Below are 26,956 nucleotides of genomic sequence, written 5' to 3'. Positions count from 1 at the left end.
CCAATAGTACCGCAGAATATGTTTGACAATAATTTGAATTAGCGAGTGATTATAACGTAATAAAAAATTTTCCGCGAGTTACAATTTAACGAAAACATGCTGGATGCTGTAACAGGATAGAACGTACCAACCGAGAGCTTATCCGGACGTTGGTGTAGCATCGATCGAATATGTGCTTTTGTGCTTGACTCTCTGCTCATTCTTTCTTTCTTTCTCCGCTCTCTCATGTAATGCACACACTGTTTGACAACAAAGACGAAAATACATTAAAAAAAAAAAAAACAACTAGTCTGTGAGGATATTTTACGGTGGTAGTGATGGTGTACTGCCGCAAACGCAGCATCACTACGCACATTTATTAATCTTTTATGATGGATTATTTATTTGATTTACTGTTTCAGTCTCTCGACTGAGCACGTTTGATTACGTCAATACTATCGTAATAATAGAAAATACATATTATATATTATTTATTATTTTGTGGTGACAGTTTTTTATTCAAATAACATCAATAAATCTTACGTTTATCAACATGTACATTAATAACCGAGGGTGAGTTTAATTTATTTATTACTTAATATTGATTAATTACTTATCAATTTAATTTTCTTGCTATCGCGCTCCGAAATCAGTTTAGGATTTTTTTTTTTTTTGAATAGAGGAAAGGAAAAAAAGTATTAAATGGTTAACGGTAATTGCAATCGATGATAAATAAATTATTTCGTAAACTATATTGGATAGCTTGAATACTATTGAGAGTAATCAATTGTATCGTCATATTTATTGAAGAGATTCAAATCATTCACTGGATGTATCAAATTAACGCGATGAATTTTGCGTAGGCGTGAACGTACCACGAGACTTTGCAATACATAATCAATGGTAATGACACAATTGAATGATTTTATATCTGTATACACAGTAAAAATCGAATCGTCAAAGTGTCAAAAAAAGCGTATGTTAAAATTCTGTGTTTAATTTTTAACACTTTTGTGTGTCAATTTAATACACAGTATTTATCTTGTTTGAACTGTCGCAATCGATTGATTTTTTACACACAAAAATGTTATTTTATTCGAAAGTAACACTTTTTATATGTTACTGTCAAATCAACGCACAAAATATCTTGAAAATAATCTCGACCATCACAAAAGAATTCTTGGAAAATTTGTTACTTTTAACATATGCGTATGTAATTTTTTTTAACACTCACAACATGTTAAAATAACACGATCCTGAAGTTACCAGACAATTAAAAATTTTTGAATTTTTTTTGAATAATTAAATTTGAAGAAAAAAAAAAATTAAAAATATACACATGTAGAAAATTTAAAAGACTACAAGTGCAATTTTTTTAAATATTTTTTTTTTCATAATTTGACGTTTTTTAAAAAATCAAAAAATTATTAGACGTCGGCTAATTTACGATCCTGAAGTTAGCAGACCATAAAAATTTTTGGATTTTTTTTTAATAATTTAATTTGAAGAAAAAAAAAACTAAAAATGTGTACATGTAGAAAATTCAAAAGACTACAAGTGCAATTTTTTTAAATATTTTTTTTTTCATAATTTATCGTTTTTTAAAAAATAAAAAAATTATTAGACGTCGGATAATTTCAGTATCATTAAAATAACACATAAATAAGTGTTAAACTCTCGTTTTACACACGATATGTGTTGATTTTGACGGATCCTTTTTCACTGTGTACATGTTTAAAAAATTCGATTGGATACCCTGTTGTTTTTCAATAACTTACCCATCAGTATTTTCATCAACAAGAAAATATCTTTATTACTTATATTCGCATTTTTTTCATCGCGAGCAATAAACAGAATGGATGAATAAGAGAATTTCATTTTTATTAATAAATTTAACTATTTTTTTATTTACGCGCGGATGCTGCTGAAAAAGTTAAACGTTTCGTTTTAACCAGGTTTATTATTATTCTCGTCTAATAATTATTCCGAGGCAGTTTGATGTCGGTAATATAAAGATAGATATAAAAGAGGAAATTACAGGATATCGGAGAAATAGTTAAAGCATTTCCGATGATGCTGAAGGATTCTCCGGTATTAACTTTTCCCTTCGTCGTAGTATAACTTTCTTGCTGTGAAAATATTGAGTTATAGAAATAAATCCAGACTCGCACGATTTACTTTATTCATTTATATTTATATTTTTATATATACATGTAGAGTAAAATAAATATATACAGAAATCTTATCACGTATCATATGAATATTATACTTAGACACTTATCCTGTCATTCTATTTTAAATAAAATTTATTTTAAGTACAGCGAGGTATAAAATTAAAAGCTGAATGACGTAAATAAAATTATACGCATCCACATAAGCTTCAGTTTTTGTTTTATTATTATTTTAACATTTTCCTTTGTACATCGTGTATGTTGCATAGTCTTTGGTTTGCTGACTAACATTAAGATTACCCAGTACGAGGGATAGGATTAGGCCGGAAATTACGACTATTACCACATCTCATGTACCAATTCAACACACAGACCGCAAATCTCATGAATGCATACTATAATTATACCGGAAATATAATAAAATATCGTTCAGTCTAGACACGTTTTTTTAACATTTATAATATTGTTATTATTTGTGATAATTATGATAAGAAAGATTTAAAACCATTTTATAATAAAATAGCGTATTTTCTTTTTTAATACCATCGACGTCATACGAACTTTTTAATGAGGGAAAATGTTGGATTTAAATTCTTTTGAACGAGGTCGACGAGGGAAAAGGAAATCCTGGGATTTTAAAACTCTCGACGTTTCATTTTTCATCACTACGGATTAATAATAATCACAATAATGATTCAAAAAAAAAAAAAGAACATAATTAGTATACTTTTGCGAGTGACACATAATTATATCAGTCGATAGTCAATGAACGGAAATTAACAAAAGCCAATGAGACCGCGAATTATTACGCGGTTTGAGTTTACATCAATTATAACTTAAATTTGATTCGTTTAAATTTCATCAATATATGTATGTATTAGGGTGACCCAAAAAAACCGACTATTTTTTTTTTTCGAGTCTCTTATGAAAATTTTTTGGTTTACGATGTTTTAAGAAGCCTCTCCAAAAATCAGCTCGATAAAAAATTTTCAAGAGATCGCTCACGAATTTTGAAAATATCAAAAATGATCGAAACTCGAATTTTTTATTTCAAATTTTTTTCTTTTTCGTGACAGCAATAGTTCATATTTATGCAATCATGACTACGCTGAAAATTTAAGCCTAAAATTTGAATATTTAAACCTCGCTCAAGAATTTTGAATGTTTCCGAGTGCTGTCTTTTGGACGTTTTCGAGCGACCCTTAAATATTAATAATAAAGCTTCTCGATTTTTTCACCATCAATTTGCATCATAATGAATGAAAATATAACCCGAGAAATAGAAATAATAAGTTATTTACATACTTTTTTATTTTTTAATTCAATTTTTAGGTTTTTTCGCTCATTCAAAACTTACCAAATTTTATTGTTTGGGACTGTCCTGTATATTTATGGTAATGCAAAAGTTATATTTTAGTGAAATGACAATAATTAAGTTATAAGAAAGTACAAAAACTAATTCAAAGTATTAATTACATATTATCAATTAATATTCAAAATTCTTGAGCACCGTTTAAATATTCAAATTTTTGGCTGAAGTTTTCAGCATAGTCATAATTTTACAAATGTAAACTATTGCTGCCACGAGAAAGAAAAAATCCGAATTTCGATCATTTTTGATATTTTCAAAATTCGTGAGTGACCTCTTGAAAATTTTTTATCGAGCTGATTTTTGGAGAGGCTTCTTAAAACATTGTAAGCCACCAAATTTTCATAAGAGACTCGAAAAAAAAAAAATAGTCGGTTTTTTTGGGTCACCCTAGTATATATATATATATATAAAATAACATTTTTAGTCATATATGTGTTTAAATTTTTTATTCATCTATAAAAGTATCGATCAGCTCGTAAATGGGACAATGGACATGATTCAGTGAATTTAAGATAAAGTGATCATCCCTTGAGCAACAATTTAATTTTATGTAAAATTTTACAGAGTATTGAGTATCAGTCAAACTGATTGACAGAAAAGCTAACATCATCCATAGTTAAATGACATATAAAAAAAAAATATAAACGAGATAACTTTATTTTTAGATCAACGAATAAATGATCTGGTGATTTTGGAGACATTAAATTTGCTTGAATAAATTGTTCATTATTAATTCGCGCTTTCTTAGTAATAATAAAAACAATAAACTATTCAGGACGATGAATTATTTTGAATTGAATATTGTTTTTATTAATTCAATGATAATTACTGCTTGAATGATCACTAATGGTGTCTGTTTATTTACAGTAAACAACTTATGGAGCGTCAATACTGTTGATTCATTGTCGTATGACAATTGAACGTTTGACTATGACTATAGCTTGAGAATAAACAATACAAATCTGCAGGAACAATAGCAACAATAACAATACTGAGTAAATCTCCGAGCATTTGTGACTTTAGCAGAACGCCTACATGAAACTAAAATTATATGCACGACTGATTATAAATCCTCTGGGAATGTGCTCGCTGGAAAAAAAATTATAAACGCACAGAGAACCACCAGCTAGACTACTCTAAATATTGATACCGAAGTGATGATCAGCAAGGAATCTTCAATTATTAAAATTTCCATCACAACACGTTCTCCGCGATATCTTCGTAGACGGGAGATATTAAAGCGGGACGGATGCTTTCTGCTTAAATTACTCTTAACGCTCTACTGCATCGTCGGGGGTGACTGTGAGCCGCGGCGCGGTATCAAAGAGCTGCAAGCTGCTTTGGCTGAGGACCGCGTGCCGCCGCCCTTTTTGGGTCACTGTGACTTCGAAGCTCCATGCGGATCCTGGAACTACACGGGAAACTTCAAAATCGTATCGAAAAATGACGCGACCGAGTACACCGCAGGACATTATTTACGCCTCGATGGCCCTGATATTGGACAGATTTGGTCGATTCTTATACCACACACTGGGTCACAGTGTTTTCTTAAATTTGCGACCCGTCAAATTAAGATGAAAAATGAGGGAATCATACGGCTCATTATTATGTCTAATAATATCACGACCTCTGTTGCTTCTGAACGACCGGGTAACGATGACGCAAAGTTAGTAGTTAGTTTGTATGTATACTTATTTATAGTAATTAATTACTGAGGATAAACACCCGATTGCATTGCGTAGGTGGAACATTACGGAACTTAAACTTGGAGCTATTAGCCAACCGTACAGAGTTGGTCTTGAAATAGATGTTCCAAACAATGCCAGTTTCTCTATTGATAATATCAGACTGGATGACTGTTTTCCAGGTAATTTAATTTCATTATTCTTTCATCAACTAACTATTGATCGTATTTCAACGTTAAACTCCCTCTCTCTTTTTCTCTTATTGCCTTTATAACTTTGTCTACAGAATCTAGACCGTATAATGTTCATAATAAATGCACACCGGATATGTTTCACTGCAAAAATGGATCTTGCATAAATAAAACACGAATTTGTGATTTGACACCGGATTGCGCAGAGGGAGAAGATGAAATTCTCGAGTGTGGTATGCATTATATTAAATTCTTCAGTTAATTAATTTTTAAAACAGAGACGATAAATTTTAAAAATTGAAAATCGATATATTTTATTTTTTATATCCATAAACTCAGACAAAATGCCAGAGACTGCGAGGTGTAATTTTGAAAACGGCTGGTGTGGGTGGGCAAACGCGCCGAATAAAACTTTGCAGTGGACTTTACATCAAGGCAGCACACCTACGGAAAGAACTGGTCCCAGTTATGACCACACATATCGCAATGTAACTGGTGGGTGTTAAATTATTATTATTACACTGTAAAAAGAGCGGTGTTAAAATGGACTCGTTTTAACTCCGCCCGGTGTAAAAATGAAATTACACCGGTGTAGGAGGAGCAATACACCGGTGTTAAAAATACCGGTGTTAAAACGGGGTAAGCGGTGTAAAAGCGGGGTAACAGGTGTAAAAGTGGAGTAATGCCGGTGTAAAAGCGGGGTAAATTGCGTCCGCTTGGAGTATTAACTTTAAAGATTATAAAACACAAAAAATGTCAGTTCTTTATAAAAATTAATAAAAAATATCATTTATTAAAAAGTATAGTGATCGAGTAAGTAAAAATATTCACAAAGTTAAATATTTTAACACCGGTACAGAATATTTACACCGGTGGCGGCGTTATTTTAACACCGGTAAAAAATATCCACCCCGGCGGCGGCGTTATTTTAACACCGGTCTAGAATATTTACACCGGTGGCGGCGATATTTTAACACCGGTCTAGAATATTTACACCGGCAGCGGCGTTATTTTAACACCGGTCTAGAATATTTACACCGGCGGCGGCGTTATTTTAACACCGGTCTAGAATATTTACACCGGTGGCGGCGATATTTTAACACCGGTCTAGAATATTTACACCGGCAGCGGCGTTATTTTAACACCGGTCTAGAATATTTACACCGGCAGCGGTGTTATTTTAACACCGGAGAATTTTTTTCAACACCGGTACAGAATATTTACACCGGTGGCGGCGTTATTTTAACACCGCTTTCGGGGGTAAATTTAACACCGATAATTTTAACACTTACACCGCTTGGACTTACCCCGGTGATTTTTTACAGTGTATTATTATTATTATTTTTTTTTAAACTTATTACTTTTTCATGATGATGTTAGGTACTTATGCATTTGTGAACTCATCGAGAAATCACGGATTGGGTGAAAGCGCAACTATCAATAGCCCGATATTCAATCCAACTCCGCCTTATCATGCTGATCCAAAAAGCCGTTACTATAATTCATGTCAAGTACGTTTTTTCTTTCATCAGTACGGTGAATTCAGTGGGTCCTTGGGGCTTTATTTGATACAACTTAAACCGCATCAAAATCATTCAAAAAGATTGTGGTGGAGTTACGGTGATCGTAATGATATCTGGTACAACCAAGTAGTAACATTGCCTGACATAAGATACCGATATTATTTGCAATTTGAATCAAGCAAAAGTTACGCCGCAAAAGCTGACGTCGCTATTGATGATTTTTCATTGAGTCCCGAGTGCTTCGGTATTGGTTCGTATAAAATCAATTTTAATCTATAAATAGAATATAATATAATATATAAAAATGGGAATAATAGTAATAATAATGGAGAATAGAGAATAAAAAAAATTAATTAATTGTATCGCAGGAGTTCCAGCGGACGTGGTGGGAGATTTTAATTATTACAGCCCAGTAATAGAATCTGAGCATTCGATCGAGCAGCACTTTGATTTCGTGAATGAAACAGGTACGTCATACGGCATCAGCTACTGCCAATATTATAATATATTTTTAGACATAATTAACTCTCTCTCTCTCTCTCTCTGATGTCACTACTAACATAAATATATATCTATATTGTTTAAAGTGGTGAGAATAACGACATGCGGCGCAACGGGGCGTTATGGACCAACGACAAAGCAGTGCGCGCGCGAGTATAATAAAACAGAATCAGAACTCCAAGTTCCGGCATTTTTACGTGTCAATGCAACCCAAAATGATTATAATCAGGGGATTCAAAAGTGGGTGGTGCCCGGCGGTGGATACTATACATTAATAGCGATGGGTGCACGCGGGGGCAGAGGGTCGGGCGAAATGGGCAGCACTCTCGGAGCTTTAGTGCGCGGAGTTATTGAGCTTGAAAAGGGCCAGATTTTATATTTTTTAGTCGGCCAACCGGGGACAGATGCATGCACTAAAAGTTTAGGCATAATGAATAATCCATGCGGTGTTGTATCTCACAGCGGTGGTAATGAATCACCATTTGTTGGGATGCAATCTGCCATACGTGAGGTAAAAAATATTGAATTGACTAACGGCGGGGGTGGTGGTGGAGGTGCTACATATATATTTACCGTTAAATCAACGGGAGAGCGACAGCCACTGATGGTCGCTGCGGGCGGCGGTGGACTGGGATTCGGACAATTTGTCGATGATGGAATCCAACATGGTCATGGACCTTTTGCAGACAATAAAAATCTCCTACTTGAATTAACGCCGGGTGAAAGATCGGGTGGTGGGGGTGGTGGATGGAATAGCTCATCGACCCACGATTTGCGATTGCTGTCGGTGGGTAAATCACTGATGAACGGAGGCGTGGGCGGTGTAGGATGTCACCAGAAAAATAAAACCCATGGCGATGGAGGGTTCGGCGGAGGAGGTGGAGGTTGTCGAACTGGCGGTGGCGGGGGTGGTTATATTGGCGGGACTACGGGCATTAAAAGCTCGACGAACGGTGAAGGTGGGTTCTCATATATTGCCTCAGAGCTCATTCACTCGTCGCACAGATCGGGATACAATCCTGGCTCCGGTGAAGTTATCATTGTACCGGCTATCAGCGGATGTGGATGTGATTTCCGTTGTGTTGCGTTGGATCGACATCTCAGTGAGACCAGATGTCTGTGTCCACCAGGATGGCAGCTTGGCAACGACTCACATTCATGCTGGCCCGACGAATTAGATCTCACCAACCAGACGATGAAAATAATATTGATTATCGTTTGTTTTATATTGGCGGTGTCTTTCTCCGCGTTGTGCTTTATACTTTACAATAGATATCAAAATAAAAAAGCACTGATAAGACGTAGACAAGTTATGTTTGGCAATGGAACTGAACTAACATCATTGCCAGTTGTATCGGATACTATAATGACCGAATTTAATCCGAATTACGAGTTTGCTGGTAACTTTTACAGTATCAAAGACTTGCCACAGATACCGCGTGAATCGATAACTTGCGTTAAACCACTTGGGCAAGGAGCTTTTGGTGAAGTATTTCAAGGTGTTTATAAGTATACTCGCAATGAAGAAGCCCAGATTGCTGTTAAAACTTTACCAGCGGTTACCACATCCCAAGCAGCTGCTGATTTTATGATGGAGGCACTTATTATGAGTAAATTTGATCACCCGAATATCGTTAAATTTATTGGAATTTCATTTGACAAAAATCCACGTTACATTGTTTTGGAATTACTTGCTGGCGGGGATTTGAAAAATTTTCTACGTGAAGAACGACCAAAACCTGTACGTAATTTTTTATTAGACTGTAATGTTTATAGTTCATTTAAAATTATAAAAATAATTATAATTTATTTAGGACCGACCAACAAACTTGACCATGCGGGACTTAATCATTTGCGCTCATGACGTAGCGAGTGGCTGTAAATACATGGAAGATGCACGTTTTATTCACCGTGACATTGCAGCACGTAATTGTCTACTGACTTGCAAAGGGCCGGGTCGTGTTGTCAAAATCGCAGACTTTGGCATGGCACGTGATATATATCGTAGTGATTATTACAGAAAGGGTGGGAAGGCTATGCTACCCATTAAATGGATGCCACCAGAGAGTTTCTTAGATGGTATTTTCAGTACAAAGACTGATGTGTGGTAAGTAATTCACGGTGCTGTGAATGTTTCATTACCCATCATCCGGGTTTATCTGTCCTACCATCAGCTTTGGGAATACTAAATTAGTAAATACGTGTACACATTTTCACAGGGCATTCGGTGTACTCCTTTGGGAGATTATGTCATTCGGTTACATGCCGTATACTGGATGCTCCAATAGAGAAGTGATGTCGATGGTGCAGTCAGGCGGTCGTCTAGAGAAACCAGCCGAGTGTCCTGATCCTATTTATGGAATTATGGCCAAGTGCTGGCATCCAAGACCCGAAGGCCGACCAAGCTTCACTACTATCGTCGAGAGATTAGGATATTGTCTGCAGGATCCAGATGTTATTAATCATCCGATGCCAAATTATGACATTCTGCCTGATTGTGACCGGGAGATTACAATTATGAGGCCTGATCCGGAGACAGAATGCATTAACGTACATTCTAATGTAAGTTTATATTATTTTGTTTGATTGCTGAGTGTCAATGTGTCTTAATACCATGAAATGTCATTTAGTTAGAAAGGTTTAGGATCAGTATCCGTGGAACTAACAAAAGATAAATAAGTACACAGAAAAAACAGATATCTTGAGTCAAGAAAATATTTTTGAAGACAAACGTTTTCGGGAAGCAAGTCAAGATTTTCTTGAGCCAAGAGAATTTGTCTTGGTTGGAGAAGATTTCTACTTTATCTGAGAAAATTTAGGTCTCCAAAAAAATTTTCTTTAATCAAGAATATTTATCTTCAGTCGAGAATTTTTTTTTTTGTGTGTAAGCAAATAAAATTACAGTTTCACGGATTTGTTATTTACGTGTTCGTTAGGTATAGAAAAATAGCATCGAAAATGAGATGATGAGAATGGCAGCAAGAGTTGATTGAAATTTCTCAGGTTTTGAATAATTTCTGCACAGCTGGACGGATGTGGATACATGCAGCCACGGACTAATTTTCGTCCCGGTGCCTACAAAATAGGGTTTGTACCGGGGATCGTCTACGCGTCTCTAAGACACAATGATGATTTGGAGGGTGAAATTATTCAAGAGACAACATTAATACAGCCAAAAGAACGCGAAGTTAATGCCGAGAATGTGAGGATACGTAAAATGTCAGAGGACAAGTCACCAAATATTTATGATGAGGTAAAAATTTTATTTCGCTTTATTAATTAATTAGTAGTGATTTAATTATTTATTTTTACGTAGGAGTTAATTAAGCAGCCGTTTAATGATGACAAAAGTATGAATGAAAAGTCGATACTGAACGAACAGGACTTGAGAAGAGAATTTGAGAAGCCAATTGAAAATGGTGAAAGTACAACGACTGATACTATTTCCGATTCACTTGTAAATGCTTGTTCGGTATCTCCTTCAGACACTGGACTATCATCACCGAACACACCTAAGTCATCGCCAAACCACGCAAACATTAGTCCTAGTAATTCAACCAATAATCTTAATGGTATTGTTAAGAAGAATGCACTGAAAGCCACATTGAGTTTGGATCCAGCGACACTTTATCGCGGGGCTATTCCATATGAGAAAATATCATTTTCTCAAGCACCCCCACGTCTAAGTAATGCTGATAGCTTAGAAATAAAGAAGGTAATTTATTATTGAATGTAATCATTTAATACTGATGTAATAAACATTTAATCATTTTATAACAGGAGTCATTAGGACGCGAATTGCCGAGAGAAGAAGAGTGTTCCTGCTGAGAAATGTTTACTGGGGACTGACGAGAACATTCTCCCCACATTACAAAAAGGAAATTAATGAGATCAATATCAATGCCATCAATGATTATCAATTGTTACCCCGAGTATGACAGCGTAACAAGACATTCATCCGAAGAAACGCTCATTTAAGAAAACATAAACATGACAAACTAAAAAATAATTACTAATAGTATTGAAGTCACAATTTTTTACCTGAACTTTCTTTATGATACTATGCACAGAAAAAAAAATTTATATATATAAATATGAATAAATGAGTGTCCAATTTTATATTGTAGATCGACATCATCGAGTTTTAATACGTCAAAAAAAATAAAAAATGAAGCTTTAGATTTATATAATTATTTATTGGCAGTAATGAGTGACTTCATTAACTGCGTGGCTTTATAAATAATAATAAAAATTATCGAATTTAAAAATAGTGGGAAATTTAAAAAGACAGTTAGACAAATAAATGAATTTACCCACTGATTGTTTTATTTATTAAAATAGTTTGCTGTAAGTATAGTAAAGCTTTAGCGTGAAAAATTAAAATTTTAAGCTCACCGGTGTTATATTAGTGAAAAGAGTAAAATATATATGTGACATGTTGAGTAATCGTGTCTTTTAGAATTATTAATAGACACATTACATGAATTCTGTGTGTCATAATCGTGTAGCTCAATACGATAAATCGTTTTGGATGCATAAACAAAACTAATATTAGTAATAATAATAAATATTATTACTATTATCATGAGAAAACATAAAACTAAAGTTGTTATAGTTTATAACATAAATATATATGATTGTTTAAATCCAATGTATAACAAATCGTTTTTGTAATTTTTTTTTCGTGTTATAAATTGGAATAACGGGGTAAATATATGATATATGATATATATATATATACGTATTAATTATAAATAATGGTCGTTGAATTCGACATCAAGCTTTAATAAATAGTTGTACTTCCTCGTTAATAAATAAATGAATTAAATGAGGAATCGATTAAAAACAACTAAGGTGATGATTATTAATAAATGTTGATTGTATGAATTATAAATATCGAAAAATATAATAATAATAATGATGATTATTGTCTGGAATTTGTAACAGACGAGTGTATATTCAGTATTTATAATTAAATAATTTAAATAATGGACTAAGTGCTCATTTTTATGCATCTCGAGCACGAGAAAAAGTATACATGTATATTTTAAGTACGCAGTAATTTATTTTTAAATTTTAAAGCTCAACGCGTTTAAAAAATTTATTTGTCGAGGTTTAATTTAATTAAGTTTACTGTACAAATAATTGAATATTTATTTGAGACTGTCGCGAGCGCAAGTTAAACTGGAATTGTTAATTAAATGCCAAAGATAATACTCTATATTTATTATTATTATTATTATTGTTAAATATTTTATATTTTATCATAGTAAGCTACATCGTTAAGTATTTATTAGTTTATTCATAATTGTTTACTTTTTTTTTATTTATATTTTGGGGATTCTACGGTTTCCGCGGCGCCACAAAATCACCGCGAATTGATATAGAACTCAACAAAAAAAGACTTTTTTAAAGGAAAATTTTTCGATATCTCGCTTAGTTTTCGAGAAAAATGTAACTTTTTAAAAAAGTGAAAAATTTCATAGATTTTAATCTTTATTTTTTTCCGAAAATTAAATTTAAAGATGAAAATTTTGAAAAAATTACAGCTTTTTGAAAAAAAATCTTTTGTCAAGTTCTACGAGAATTCGCGGTCATTTGACGGCGGCTCGGAAACTGTAGACTTCCAAATATTTTAATTGTGACAGCTCAATTTCCGCTTTTTATACAACTAAATTTACTCAATAAATATAATAAAATTTTTTATCCAGTGATTTATTTTTTTAAAATTAGATTAATTTGCCCTGTACATTTTTATTAATATTCTGAAGATATTTTTTTGTAACAAGTAATAAAAGCGGCCTCTTAAAACGAGCAATTGAAAGACGCAGTAATAATAAATAATAAATAATAAATACTAATATTCGTATTAATCTTACCAGTGTTCTGTTTTCAATGCAGACTCTTGGTCCAACTACGCTCTATGCAAATTATTTTTAGATATCGTCGCCTATTCTTCATTCGGAATTCATTTTATTTTGTATTTCTAAATTTGGATAATTTAAATTTCTTTCTTTTTTTTTTTCTTAACTCCACACACACAAGTTATTTTATTTAAATTATTTGCTCAATAATTAATAAGTGTAATTAATCATAAACAGGATTAAATATCTGTATAATAATTGATGTAATTGATGTGTTGAAAAAAAAATAATTCAGTAATTTATTTTATGGATCTTGTACTCTTGATAATTTTAACTATTCTGTGATGGTCTAATTTATTTTAATTATTATTATTCCATATATTGTTATATATATTAATTATAAAATGGAATATTTTGAAAATGTTTAAATTTTTAAATAATTTCCAGTCGAGGTTTACTTGAAGGGGCATTACCTGATTTAAATAAAATTAATCATCACATTGATTTTATTTCAAACAAATCGGTTTAAAATTTCTTTTAAAAATATATAATAAGGATATTGATATATTGTATAACTATAAAATTTTTTAAGAGACTGGTTCTCTGATGATAAAATATAAATAAATAGTGTAAATAAATTTGGGACGGAAATATTAATGAAAGCGTAATATTTAAACGTAAATAATTTATTAAATAAAATCGTAGATTTATGTATTGATGTAGACTAGTATAAGAATACGTACAAAAAGTATATATATATATATATATATATGATCAATGTAGTTGATATTGTTTTGCAAAAGAAAATTTTTAAAGTAAATGTGGTACAAGTATTTGTTACCCAAAGTATTAACATGCTGCGTTTTTTATTCGATTTATAGAAATGTCATAAATTTTTCTGATAAATTGAGTTTTTAAAAAAAGTAATAATAATAATAATAATTTTTATAACAATTATTACGAGACGTAGATAAATATTTAATGAATTTATTTTTTCGTAGTTGACGGTTAGTAGAATTTTTTATTTTATCCTTTAATATTTATATTGTAATGATATATTTTCGTAAATAGCTCATTGGTACCTATATATTGTAAGATAAAATATTAAATAAAGGGATGTATTTAAAAAAAAAAATTGTTTTTAGTTATTATTAATTTTGACAGTTCTGGGGGCTGCTAATAGCGCCCGGTTTTAAGTTGGCCCGAATTATTAAATACCAATTAAATCTAAGCTTTAAAACGGTGGCTCGCATTAAGATTAATCTGATAAGCTTGGGAAGCGTGTAAAAACGTCGTATATTATTGTGAGGCAGCTAAATATATATGTAAAAGCATAAAGCTCGTGTTGGCAGGGTTGCCTCTGTTAAAACTCAACGATTTGAGTGTAACTTTTCATCCGGCTGCATTAGTTTAAACAGCTTTCAACTGACTGATGCTTTATTTTTATTAAATCTGTCATACCATGACTAAGTTTACATATTTTTATGTACGGGCCGTCGAAGACGATAATGGAAAAATAAAAACAGAAAGATTTATCAAAGGGTAAATTATATTTTTTACCAAAGCTCATAAAACATTTTTTTATTTATTTATTTTATTTTTTTTAGGGATCCAGAGTTACTGGGAATTCGACAAGATGTTCGAAAACCACTTGGTCGTTATAATTTACTCTCAAGACATTTACGTGGGGGTCTTTCCGGTTCTGGAGACGTTTATCATCCTGGCACAGCCACTTTTAAGGTTTGCGAATACTAATTAATTTTTATTTTTTAAATTCTGCTGTCAATAATTTTATTTGAATCATAATTTTTTATGACTAGAGACAAGATTTTTACCTTACCTTCGAAATGAATAGATGAAATGTTTAATATTACGACGAAAATATTGGTCTTATAAAAAAACTTTTCAAACAAAAGTTGTAGGAAATTTATTTTTATAAAAAAATGTTTCTCATGATTTTTTTATACGACCAATATTTTCACCGTAATTCCAAAATTGAGATTCATAATGAATTATTCAAATTTTTATTAATTATAAAAATCTTAATTTTGAAATTACGGTGAAAATATTGGTCGTAGAAAAAATCATAAGAGACATTTTCTCTAGAAAATAAAATTTCCTACAACTTTTATTTGAAACATTTTTTTATACCACCAATATTTTCACCGTAATTCCAAAATTGAGATTCATAATAAATTATTCAAATTTTTATTAATTATAAAAATCTTAATTTTGAAATTACGGTGAAAATATTGGTCGTAGAAAAAATCATAAGAGACATTTTCTCTAGAAAATAAAATTTCCTACAACTTTTATTTGAAACATTTTTTTATACCACCAATATTTCCTCTGTAATTCCAAAATTTGACACCATTAATTATCAATTTTTATTTTTAAATAAAAGCAAAAATCCTGGTCGTATTTATGACAAATAATTTTAAAAATTTTTTTGTACGATGACTTTCGAAAATTGGGTTCCAAGTTTACTCAACTCGGTCCAGTAGGCTGAGAAAAATCTAAAGCAAGTAAAGTCAAAGCGTATCTTAAGTGTTTTTGCATGAGCGCGTTTAGTCAAAAAATAAAATCTCATTGTCTGAAGAATAAAATTTTTTTGTCAACCATGTTGGAATGTAGCCAACGTGTATATGTTTACCAAGCCCGGATAACTGTCTCATATTTTTAGTCGGAGCTATTTCGAAGCAACTTTCATGTGTTTTACTTCCCAAAAATCGTTATGCTGGATAGACTACTATTCAAACAAAAATCAAACATATATACATATATTTACACGCAAGTCTACATCACCACATGATGTTGCTATCTAAAAGTATTTTTAAGAGTACATTTGATGTATCATCAACTCGAATAATTCATCTCACCAGCATAAATAAAATCATTTTGTTAAAAAATCTCCTGTCAAAAATAAAAAAACAAACCAGACAATGAATAATAAAAGTTTGACGAACTGTTTTGAATAGACAACAATTTTAAATTTTAACTTGAGTTCATTGATGGGGAATATAAATTATGAAATACTTGAGAGTCATTATCCATTACGTAAAGGCCAATGGAAAATTGCATTAAATTATTGTACAACAAGGCCGCGGATTTCGCATATCAAATAACATTTTATTAAATTAATTTTAAGTATTTTTGTGAAGTAAATAAATTTACTCAGCGCAATGACAATGGAATAAAAATATGAATTCTTCTAAATCGATTTTTATGCGGCTCTACGCAACCGCAAACTATCAGAGTTCCAATAGCAAAAATCGTAAGAAAAATAATCTTTACGATGTCGTTAAATAATCCACGGAATATTAACATAAATATATAAATATGACCTCTTTTTTGTTGTTGTTGGTAAATTTTAATTGTTTTTTCAAGAGCCTTCGTATCCTTCTCTATTTTTTTTAGCCAGAGCCTTATTCAAAGTATAATAAACTCTGCTAGTGATATGACTTGTTCAGTTTTTCACGTGGTAATTTAAATGACGTTTGCTCTAATATCCTCAGTACACTGGCAGCTGTCGACCCGACAATATCACCAGTAAATGCTTTACTTCCGTGCTTCTTAAATTTAATTTAACTGCATCCGTACTTGCTTTCAATATAAATTTATTACTCTCGTAAAAACAAATTTACATTTATTAAGGAAACTTTTATCAGCTGAACTCACTAGTCGTTTCCTTTATTTCCAATTACTCTAGTTTATTATAGAAATTTAATTCAATTCACAAGTACATTGCAAAGACAAAAAAAAGTCCCCACTGTATTGACTAAAAGTGAATCAACTGCATCAGTTTCCTTGTCTACTTGTACGTCAACGTCAAGTAATTACTGTCATTAGTGACCCACAAAATTAGTCTTTATGTTTTATCATTTATCGCGCACCGCGACCTTGATCCTGATATTAATTACCACCTAGTATTTAAGTCCAGCTAAAGCAAATAAATCATTTATAAAAATGAATAGCTACGGGTGGAATATGTCTGTTGTTTCTGAACCAGAATTTTCAAAAAAGAAAATCGAAAAAGTTCAAGTGAGTATTTTATCCTATTAAATTTATGCTCAGTAAAAAAAAAAATTTATTGTGTACGCTAAACATGCAATCAATTAGTTTGCACTCAGGTCACGATCATCTAATTGTCATAAGCTATAAATATTTAAGTCAACAATCAAATATTTATTTTTAAATTGAACCCAATTGATTTTGAAATTTGAATTATTTTTAAAAAAAATAATAATAATGATCCTGAAGTTAGCAGACAATCAACAATTTTCGAATTTTTTTTTCAACAATTTAATTAAAAAAAAAAAACTAAAAAATGCACATATAGAAAATTTAAAAAACTATCGGTGCAATTTTTTGAAATATTTTTTTTTTTATAATTTATCGGTTAAAAAAAATCAAAAAACTATTAGACGTCTGTTAACTTCAGAATCATTAACAATAGCATGATACTGAAGTTAGCTGACGTTTAATAAATTTTTGAATTTTTTAAAAACAGTAAATTTAAAAAATTGCGCTTATACTTTTTTAAATTTTCTACATGTGGATATTTTTATTTTTTTTTTAAATTCAAATTTAATTGTTTTAAAAAAAATCTGAAAATTGTGAACTGTCGTCTAACTTCAAGATCACAATAAAATGCAACTAATAAATTTTTTTTTAATTATGACCTTGAGTCTATCAACGCGCTATCACTTTTTATTGTCTAGTATAAATTGAACTATTATTTTAAAAATTTAAATTTAAATAAATAATCATAGAATTATAAATTTCTTTGATTATTATTTTAAATTACGATGAAATCAGAGCGATGAAGTCAGTGTAAAATTAACGGGAATTAAAAAAAAAAGTAAATATAAACACCTTTACTCTGACGAGCCCAATAAATGATTCCATCATATACATTCTCTCTGTATATATTAGTATCCAACCATTCCTACAATTAAATTCATCCGACACCGACATTCAAGCGAATTCCTTTGAACGTAAAGGTTGAAGGCAAATAAATTATTCCTGTGAAAATAATTATTTTGACAATCAGTTATCACGTGGTGTCAATAATTGACAAGAGCAAGTGCATTGAGGTCAGAAATTTAAAAAATATATAAAAATGAGTGGATTCTATGGAAGTTACCCGCAATCTTGTGGTTATGGCTGGAGCAAAGAAGCGACAGAACCTGGAAATGATATATTTGTAAAAACAGTCTGCGAAGTAAAACGTGTATTACCTTCACTGTTTAATATCAAAGTGGTATGATATCATTCTGATGGATTTGTTTGATTAAGACTTACATATTTATGATAATAATAATAAAATTCATTGATAATTCCGCAGCTGTCAAATAATTTGTTATCATAACTATTGATTTTTAATCGCTACTACCATATAATTATTATTATTTATATATTTTTTAATCATTATTTATTATTTTACGCACTCATTAATTAATTGCACCTGCAATAATTAATTTTTATTTTCATTGAAACTTAACCTCACTTTTTATCTGTCAAATCGCAATTTTAACGGCAAGTAATTTTTTATTTTATTATTTATGTGTATATATATTTTTTATATTATTTATATTCATTTGTTTTGTAAAAATTTAATTGTTTAATAATAATAATAAATTTATTTAGGACGTTGTTTATAACGAGTGTGAATGCAGCATGAAACAGAAGTTGGCCGACATCTGATAATTTTTAGATTTTTTTTAAACAATAAATCATTAAAAAAAAATATTTGAAAAAATTGTACCGATAGTTTTTTAAATTTTCTACATGTGCGTATTTTTAGTTTTTTTTTTTTTTTGTAATTCTCTGGTAAAAAAAAAATTCGAAAATTTCCGGTTGTCTGTTAACTTCTGGATCATGAATGTAGCAGACATCAGACAAATTTAAAATAATAAATAAATAGGGTAAATAATTAAAAAAAAAATGCACTTATTAATTTAAAAATTTTGTAAATCTTCATTTTTTTTTAATTTTATTTTATTAAATGAGTGTGAATGTAGCAGACATCAGACAAATTTTAAATTATTAATAAATAGAGTAAATAATTAATAAAATAGAATTTAAACAAAATGCACATTTGAAAAATTCAAAAATTAGTAAGTGCATTTTTTACAAACATTTTTTAAAAAATTACTTACTCTGTTTATTTATAATTTCAAATTTGTCTGATGTCTGCTACATTCACACTCATTTTATTAACTATTTACTCGATTTGTTAATTATTTTAAATTTGTCTGATGTCTGCTACATTTACACTCATTTTTTATTGCAATTTTTTAAATTCATTTGAAATTAAACGAACAACCTGCAGTCACTACGCAACTGCCCAAATATCACTACTAAATTTATCAAATACTCAGAAAAAAAGAATTTCTTGCCGCAAAAAAATTTTAATTTGCACCAAGAAATTTTATACATTATCAATTAAATACAAAAATTGTCTTGGGGCGAAAAAAGATTTTTTTGGTCAAGAAATAATTCCCTGCACCAATAAATTTTTTCTAGTTCTAAATAAATTTTTGTTTTCAATTCACAATGCAAAAAATTTATTGGGCTAAGTAAAAATTTTCTTTAGGCGAGTAAAGATTTTTTGTGTCAATGAATCTTTTTTTTTCTATCCACACTTTTTTTGGCTTTGAGAAACTTCCTAAAACCAAAAGGGAGTATAAAAATCTGTCATTTTGGAATAAGTAACGCGATTTAAATAATATATCTATATATTCAGTGACATCTCGTCATATTTAGTGACAGAATAATTAAAGTATTAATTTATTTAAAGAAAATAAATACACTCGTCTTTTTTCTCGTGTAATTTAAATGTAATTCGAATGATATAGATAAATTTATTTATCTCAATACTTGGCAATTAAAAAGAGTTTAAACTTTTCCTTATTCTCTTAATAATATAGATGAGACTGAAGGTCGCCAACTTCTAATAATTTTTTGTTTTTTTTTTAAACGATAAATTATAAAAAAAAATATTTGAAAAAATTGCACCTGTAGTTTTTAAAATTTTCTACATGTGCATAATTTTAGTTTTTTTTTTTTTTTCGAATTTGATTGCTAAAAAAAAATCCAAAAATTTTTAATTGTCTGCTAAGTTCAGGATCATAAAATTAATCTGATAGTTATTAAAAATGAATAAAATAAATAGACTAGTTTCAAGATGATTGTGGTCAATTTTTTATCCGGGTACATGTATATTTATTATTATCAAGTATATAAACATCCTTTTACTGATAAAAACTTATGAAAGTTAAGCTTAGTATGTTCTATGCACTTGATGCAATAAGAGCGAAAATAAAAAATATAAACGTTTGTAAAAAATTTTTTATTTACTATTCAAAGTAAATAAATAAACATGAATAATAAAAAGTATACGTTTCAAACGTTTAATATAAACACGCGCTATGAAAAATATTTTTCTGGTAAATCTGATGACAAAGAGAAAAATAATTCGTTTACGTCATCTAGTTCTGTTAAAAAAACAATTAGTTATAATGATAGTCCTGTTAAAACTTCGAAAAATTATATCGGAAAGTCAATTTATAATGTAATAATTATCTGTTGATGACTAGTTTATTTTTTTTGCTAATTACTAATTGTAGAAAGTGATTTATTGAGTGAAATTTTGTTTCGCAGTTGGGAGAAAGAGGATCGGGGTTCAGATCTCAAGGATCTATCCAAGATTTCAATCAACTGAGACAAGAATGTTTGTCACGTGGAGTTTTGTTCGAAGATCCAGAGTTCCCGGCTGTAGATTCGTCATTATTTTTTTCGAAAAGACCTGATCGATACATCGAATGGCGTAGGCCGATGGTGAGTCCACTTTGGATTTAGTGTTGGACTAATTTTTGTTGGTAATTTAAATTTTTAAATTTATTTTAGGAAATAGCAGACAATCCCCAGTTATTTGTTGAAGGATTTTCAAGATTCGATGTCCAACAGGGAGAACTTGGTGACTGTTGGTTACTTGCAGCAGTAGCTAATCTCACAATGCATCCAAACTTATTTTTTCAAGTCGTACCTGAAGATCAGGGTTTCGATGATAATTACGCTGGAATATTTCACTTCAGGTAATTAAATTTTTTTCAAAATTAATTAACAAGTGCGTTGATGATTTACTTGTTTTAGATTTTGGCAGTATGGACGATGGGTCGATGTGGTGATCGATGACCGTCTGCCAACTTACCACGGGCAGCTGATGTTCCTAAACTCTGCTGAGAAAAGTGAATTCTGGAGTGCGTTATTAGAAAAAGCTTATGCTAAACTTCATGGTTCTTATGAGGCTTTGAAGGGAGGAACAGCTTGCGAAGCTATGGAAGATTTCACTGGCGGAGTTACTGAGATGTATCAGATGGACGAAACACCACCAAATTTGTTTAGTATTTTAATAAAAGCTTACGAGAGAAATTCAATGTTGGGATGCTCGATTGAGCCAGACCCTAATGTTCTTGAAGCGGAAACACCTCAAGGTCTTATTCGAGGACACGCTTACAGTATCACGCGTGTCAAGTACGTCAATATTGAGACACCGAATCAGGTTGGAAAAATTCCGTTGCTCCGATTGAGAAATCCCTGGGGAAATGAAGCCGAGTGGAATGGTCCCTGGAGTGACATGTCTCCAGAATGGAGATTCATTCCAGAGCACGAGAAGGAAGAGCTTGGATTGACATTTGACACTGACGGTGAATTCTGGATGTCATTCCAAGATTTTAAAACGTATTTCACAAATCTCGAGATCTGTAACTTGAACCCCGACTCGCTGACGGAAGACGATCTGAGTGCCGGAAAAAAAAAATGGGAGACGAGTGTCTTTGAGGGCGAGTGGGTACGCGGAGTCACTGCGGGAGGCTGCAGAAATTTTTTGGAAACATTCTATCACAACCCGCAGTATCGTATCACTCTCGAGTATCCCGACGAGGGTGACGATAAGTGTACAGTCATCGTAGCTCTGATGCAAAAAAATCGACGTGCTCAGAAGCGTATGGGCGCGGATTGTTTGACCATTGGGTTCGCTATTTACCATCTTGAAAATCCCGATCGATTGCCTAAACCACTTGACATGAATTTCTTTAAATATAATGCCTCTGTTGCCAGATCACCCTCTTTTATTAATTTACGTGAGGTGACATGTCGTTTTAAATTACCTCCAGGTAGTTACTGTATTGTACCCAGTACTTTTGATCCAAACGAAGAGGGTGAATTTTTACTCCGTATATTTTCCGAAAACCAAAACAATATGGAGTAAGTCATTAATTAAGTAGTTAATTAATTAATTAAATTTAAAAAATTTGATCAATAATAATTTAATTTCAGGGAAAACGACGAGTCTGTTGGTATCGGAGAGGTGGATGATAGGGTATGTATACTAAAACACGTAATTAATAATATTATACCTCGTGGCTATAAGATTAATGTTCGATCGCCGTGATGATGAATCACGATAATAATCTATACGCTTAGTCATTTATAAACTACGTCATATCGGAGCACTGACAGCCTTAGGGCTTAGCATGATAATTTAAAACCCATCAAGGTTAACACATCGTTACAATAAATTGAGACGCGTTAGTTTTTTCCACAATTAATAATAATACTAATAATTAACTAACAAAATAAAAGCAAACTAACAATTATTTTTACTTCCTTTGGGTATTAATGCTCTAATACGCCGCATGTTTATCACGCTTGCTTCAGATAATTAATCAGCTTAATAAAGAAGATGATAAAGGCGACGAAGTAAGTTACTGAGCACTTAACATGATTAAATTTTTTTTAATGGAATTTATAATTATAATTAGTCTGAAATTTATATTGTAATTTAATGTAATTAAATTTATTATTCAGGTACGCGAACAACCAGAACCCGACCGCAGTAATGAGGAAAAAGTACGCGAATTCTTTAGAAAACTCGCGGGCGATGATATGGAAGTTGACTGGGAGGAGTTGAAAGAAATTTTGGATTACGCCATGAGAAAAGGTATGACTTTATTTTTAAATTAAAAGCTTATGTACTTAGAAGGCTTTGGGCTAATATTTAAACTCGCACTAAACTTTATTTTCTATTTTTAAAATTTCTTGCGCTTTTTTTATTCAAAGCTACCGCTTCATTAATCATTAAAAGGTAATTTTACTATCATGCCATTGCATTTAAAAATATTAATATAATTATAATAATAATAAAATTCTCCGTTAAATAATTGGAGTAATTTATTATAATAATTAGGGACAAGATTTTTGCCTTATTTTTGAAATAAGTAATTCAAATTTTTGATATTACGGGGAAAATATCGGTTTTAGTAAAAAAGTTTTTGAACAAAAGTTGTAGGAAATTTAATTTTATTAAAAAAATGTCTCTTATGATTTTCTTATACGATCAATATTTTCGCGGTAATTTAAAAATTAAGATTCATAATGAATGATTCAAAATTTTGTTAATTATGAAAATCTTGATTTTGAAACTACGGCTTTCTTATTAGCCCTAAGGAAAAATTATAAGAGACATTTCTTTTAGAAAATTAAATTCCCTACAACTTTTGTTTAAAGAATTTTTTAATACGACCAATATTTTCACTGTAATTAAAAAATTAAGATTCATAATGAATGATTCAAAATTTAGTTAATTATGAAAATCTTAGTTTTGAAATTACGGCTTTCTTATTAGCCCTAAGAAAAAATGATAAAAGACATTTTTTTTAGAAAATTAAATTTCTTACAACTTTTGTTTAAAAACTTTTTTAATACGACCAATATTTTCACCGTAATTAAAAAATTAAGATTCATAATGAATAATTCAAAATTTCGTTAATTATAAAAAACTTAATTTTGAAATTACGGCTTTCTTATTAGCCCTAAGGAAAAATTATAAGACACATTTTTTTTAGAAAATTAAATTCCCTACACCTTTTGTTTAAAAAATTTTTTAATACGACCAATATTTTCATCGTAATTCAAAAATTAAGATTCATAATGAATGATTCAAAATTTAGTTAATTATGAAAAACTTAATTTTGAAATTACGGCTCTTTTATTAGTCCTAAGAAAAAATGATAAAAGACATTTTTTTTTAGAAAATTAAATTTCTTACAACTTTTGTTTAAAAACTTTTTTAATACGACCAATATTTTCACCGTAATTCAAAAATTAAGATTCATAATGAATAATTCAAAATTTAGTTAATTATGAAAATCTTAATTTTGAAATTACGGCTTTGTTATTAGTCCTAAGAAAAAATTATAAGAGACATTTTTTTTAGAAAATTGAATTCCCTACAACTTTTGTTTAAAAAATTTTTTGATAAGACCATTATTTTCCCCATAATATAAAAAATTTCACACTAATTATTAATTATTTTTAAATCAATCCAAAAATCCTGGCCCTAGTAATAATAAATGACAGTGATAGTTTTACGTTTAAATAAATAAATTACGGCATGTTGATTACAATAAAGCTAACAGACAGTGTGTGTTATAATGGTAGAGCTACCACTGTCTTCTCATCACAGTGAAGCTCACACAGAGCCGAATCAAGAAGGCTCTTTGTTGGACTCAATCATCTCCCTGCTGTGTAGTGTTGTTTGCAATGACCAACAATACAGTAAGCCCGTAGGTAAGACTAGAATCATGTGTCATCAATCCATCTTCACTAAGTCTAGATTGTCTAATGCTTTTACTAATAAATTAATATATTACTTTGTAAATAATATGTAACTACATAAGTAATTTTCCTTTTTTTTTTTTATGAAATAATTTTAATTAATTACTGAATCAATAATTTTATTTTTAGAAATGCATAATGAAGGATTCAGTAAAGATGTATGCAGAAGCATGGTCGCTATGATGGACACTGACCACTCAGGGAAACTTGGATTCGAAGAATTCAAAACCTTGTGGAATGATATCAAAAGTTGGAGGGTAATTTAGTATAATAATAAATATTTATAATCCTCTTACACAAGGCAACGGATTTTTTAAATAATTCATAAATTTTTTTTTGTTTTTATTTTAATTAAAGTCTGTGCTGTTTGCATAAAATATGAATAATCAGTAGGGTGGTCGTTAAAAATTAAATTTTCTTAGGCGCCCTATAAAAAGCTTCTTTTCAGTGAAAAAATACGTGGGGAATTTGATTTTTCTTTTTAAGTAAAAAGAACACGTGCCGCAGATCAAAGTTCATTTTTCGATGCAATCGCGGTTTTTTTTAAATATCTCATGAAATATGCAGATTAAAGGAAAAAATCATAGGAACAATTTTGTAGGAAATTAAATTCTTGACAAAAAAGGTCATGTTCATTTTTTTTATAAAATGTGTATTTATGAAGATATTTTAAAAAAACTTTTTTAGATCTTATCAATTGAGCATTTTAAGGATAACGAATGTCAAAAATAACGTTTTTTCTTAAATATAGACAACTTCGTAACTCGTGACATATCAATCCTTAATGCTTGTTGTAGTTTCTATATACTTAGAAAAATGTTATTTTCAAAATTAGTAATCCTTAAAACGCTCAATTCATCAGATCTAAAAAAAGTTTTTTAAAAATATCTTCATAAATACACATTTTATAAAAAAAATGAACATGACCTTTTTTGTTAAGAATTTAATTTCCTACAAAATTGTTCCTATGATTTTTTCCTTTAATCTGCATATTTCATGAGATATTTAAAAAAAACCGCGATTGTATCGAAAAATGAACTTTGATCTGCGGCACGTTTTCTTTTTACTTGAAAAGAAAAAAACTAATTTCCCCACGTATTTTTTCACTGAAAAGAAGCTTTTTATAGAGCGCCTGAGAAAATTTAATTTTTAACGACCACCCTATTAATCAGGTTCGATTATTTTCTGGGGCTTGTGGTTTGTGGACTTAATTTTTTTTGAATATTTATTCAGTGAGTAATTATGAATTATTAATTACAGGCTGTATTCCGTCTGTATGACAGAGATGGCACCGGTTACTTAAGCGCGTTTGAATTGAGACAAGCACTCAATAGCGCAGGATACAAATTGAATAATCACATTCTCAATATTTTGGTACACAGATACGGTACCAAAGACGGGAAAGTAACATTCGATGACTATATTATGTGTGCGGTTAGATTGAAAACAATGATTGGTGAGAATCGACAAACTCTTGAAGATGATCTATTTGATGTTCAATAATTAATTACTCTACTCTACTCTATTCTCATTGTTATTACTGTCAATTAATTGATTACTCATTTACCAGCTTTTAAAAATATCATTGTAATTTTTTAACAAAATCACTAATAAATCCAACGCTGCTTTGTGTTGCAGACATATTTCAAGAACGCGATCCACATCATACTAACTCAGCGACATTTACGTTGGAAGAATGGGTTGAGAAAACATTATACTCATAAAAAAATCACAAAAAATAATATCTGTGTTACTTATCAATTATTAAATAACAAAATACTTTCTCTAAAAAAAAAAAAATAATAATACCGCCAAATTAATTTAAAAAATATATAATAAAAATAAATCATGTGCTAATTTTGTCACGAATGATGTGGAAAATGTGAATGTTAATATTCAGATAATGAAATTTGAAATTAAAAAGCCAAATTAATTAAAAATAAATCAATCGCACAACATGACGATAAAACCTATGTGCCTACTGCATT

At 30.4% G+C, this 26,956-nt stretch overlaps 2 protein-coding genes across 13 annotated transcripts; both read left to right on the top strand.

Annotated features, from left to right (window-relative positions):
* The first annotated feature begins 238 nt into the window (after positions 1-238).
* On the top strand, positions 239-13,452 carry LOC130663868 (leukocyte tyrosine kinase receptor). Of its 4 annotated transcripts, none has more exons than XM_057463392.1 (13): positions 239-552; positions 4,390-5,188; positions 5,265-5,389; positions 5,494-5,631; positions 5,738-5,893; positions 6,779-7,171; positions 7,290-7,388; positions 7,509-9,163; positions 9,237-9,529; positions 9,642-9,984; positions 10,448-10,675; positions 10,739-11,137; positions 11,203-13,452. In XM_057463392.1, the coding sequence occupies exons 2-13, from the start codon at positions 4,680-4,682 to the stop codon at positions 11,248-11,250; spliced, it is 4,386 nt and encodes a 1,461-aa protein (XP_057319375.1). In that variant the 5' UTR covers positions 239-552; positions 4,390-4,679; the 3' UTR covers positions 11,251-13,452. The 4 variants fall into 4 exon arrangements, with proteins under 4 accessions (XP_057319375.1, XP_057319377.1, XP_057319378.1 ...); XM_057463393.1 differs by lacking the exon at positions 239-552 and adding an exon at positions 682-882; XM_057463394.1 differs by lacking the exons at positions 10,739-11,137; positions 11,203-13,452 and having other exon boundaries at positions 10,426-10,628.
* A 1,220-nt stretch (positions 13,453-14,672) lies between these two features.
* LOC130663871 (calpain-A) lies at positions 14,673-26,916 on the top strand. Of its 9 annotated transcripts, XM_057463399.1 has the most exons (12): positions 14,673-14,828; positions 14,894-15,026; positions 20,952-21,128; positions 21,198-21,385; positions 21,444-22,556; positions 22,629-22,671; positions 23,010-23,051; positions 23,160-23,292; positions 24,792-24,920; positions 25,098-25,225; positions 26,229-26,424; positions 26,607-26,916. In XM_057463399.1, exons 1-12 carry the CDS (start codon positions 14,749-14,751, stop codon positions 26,690-26,692), a joined length of 2,448 nt encoding a protein of 815 aa, XP_057319382.1. In that variant the 5' UTR covers positions 14,673-14,748; the 3' UTR covers positions 26,693-26,916. The 9 variants fall into 9 exon arrangements, with proteins under 9 accessions (XP_057319382.1, XP_057319384.1, XP_057319387.1 ...); XM_057463401.1 differs by lacking the exon at positions 23,010-23,051 and having other exon boundaries at positions 14,674-14,828; XM_057463404.1 differs by lacking the exon at positions 24,792-24,920 and having other exon boundaries at positions 14,674-14,828.
* Positions 26,917-26,956: the final 40 nt, after the last annotated feature.

This window comes from Microplitis mediator, chromosome 2, assembly GCF_029852145.1.
Source record: "Microplitis mediator isolate UGA2020A chromosome 2, iyMicMedi2.1, whole genome shotgun sequence".
Classification (NCBI taxonomy): domain Eukaryota; kingdom Metazoa; phylum Arthropoda; class Insecta; order Hymenoptera; family Braconidae; genus Microplitis; species Microplitis mediator.
The sequence above is the reverse complement of the archived record's forward strand: the minus strand, read 5'-3'. Positions and strand labels throughout refer to the sequence as shown.

Excerpts from the sequence above, each read along its gene's own strand:
- LOC130663868 (XM_057463392.1), top strand. The coding sequence starts at position 4,680 with ATGATCAGCAAGGAATCTTCAATTATTAAAATTTCCATCACAACACGT. Across the intron at positions 7,172-7,289 it reads TCCCGAGTGCTTCGGTATTG|GAGTTCCAGCGGACGTGGTG; the intron begins GTTCGTATAAAA and ends ATTGTATCGCAG. Across the intron at positions 11,138-11,202 it reads ATAGCTTAGAAATAAAGAAG|GAGTCATTAGGACGCGAATT; the intron begins GTAATTTATTAT and ends ATTTTATAACAG.
- LOC130663871 (XM_057463399.1), top strand. The coding sequence starts at position 14,749 with ATGACTAAGTTTACATATTTTTATGTACGGGCCGTCGAAGACGATAAT. Across the intron at positions 22,557-22,628 it reads GAAAACCAAAACAATATGGA|GGAAAACGACGAGTCTGTTG; the intron begins GTAAGTCATTAA and ends ATTTAATTTCAG. Across the intron at positions 23,052-23,159 it reads AAGATGATAAAGGCGACGAA|GTACGCGAACAACCAGAACC; the intron begins GTAAGTTACTGA and ends TTTATTATTCAG.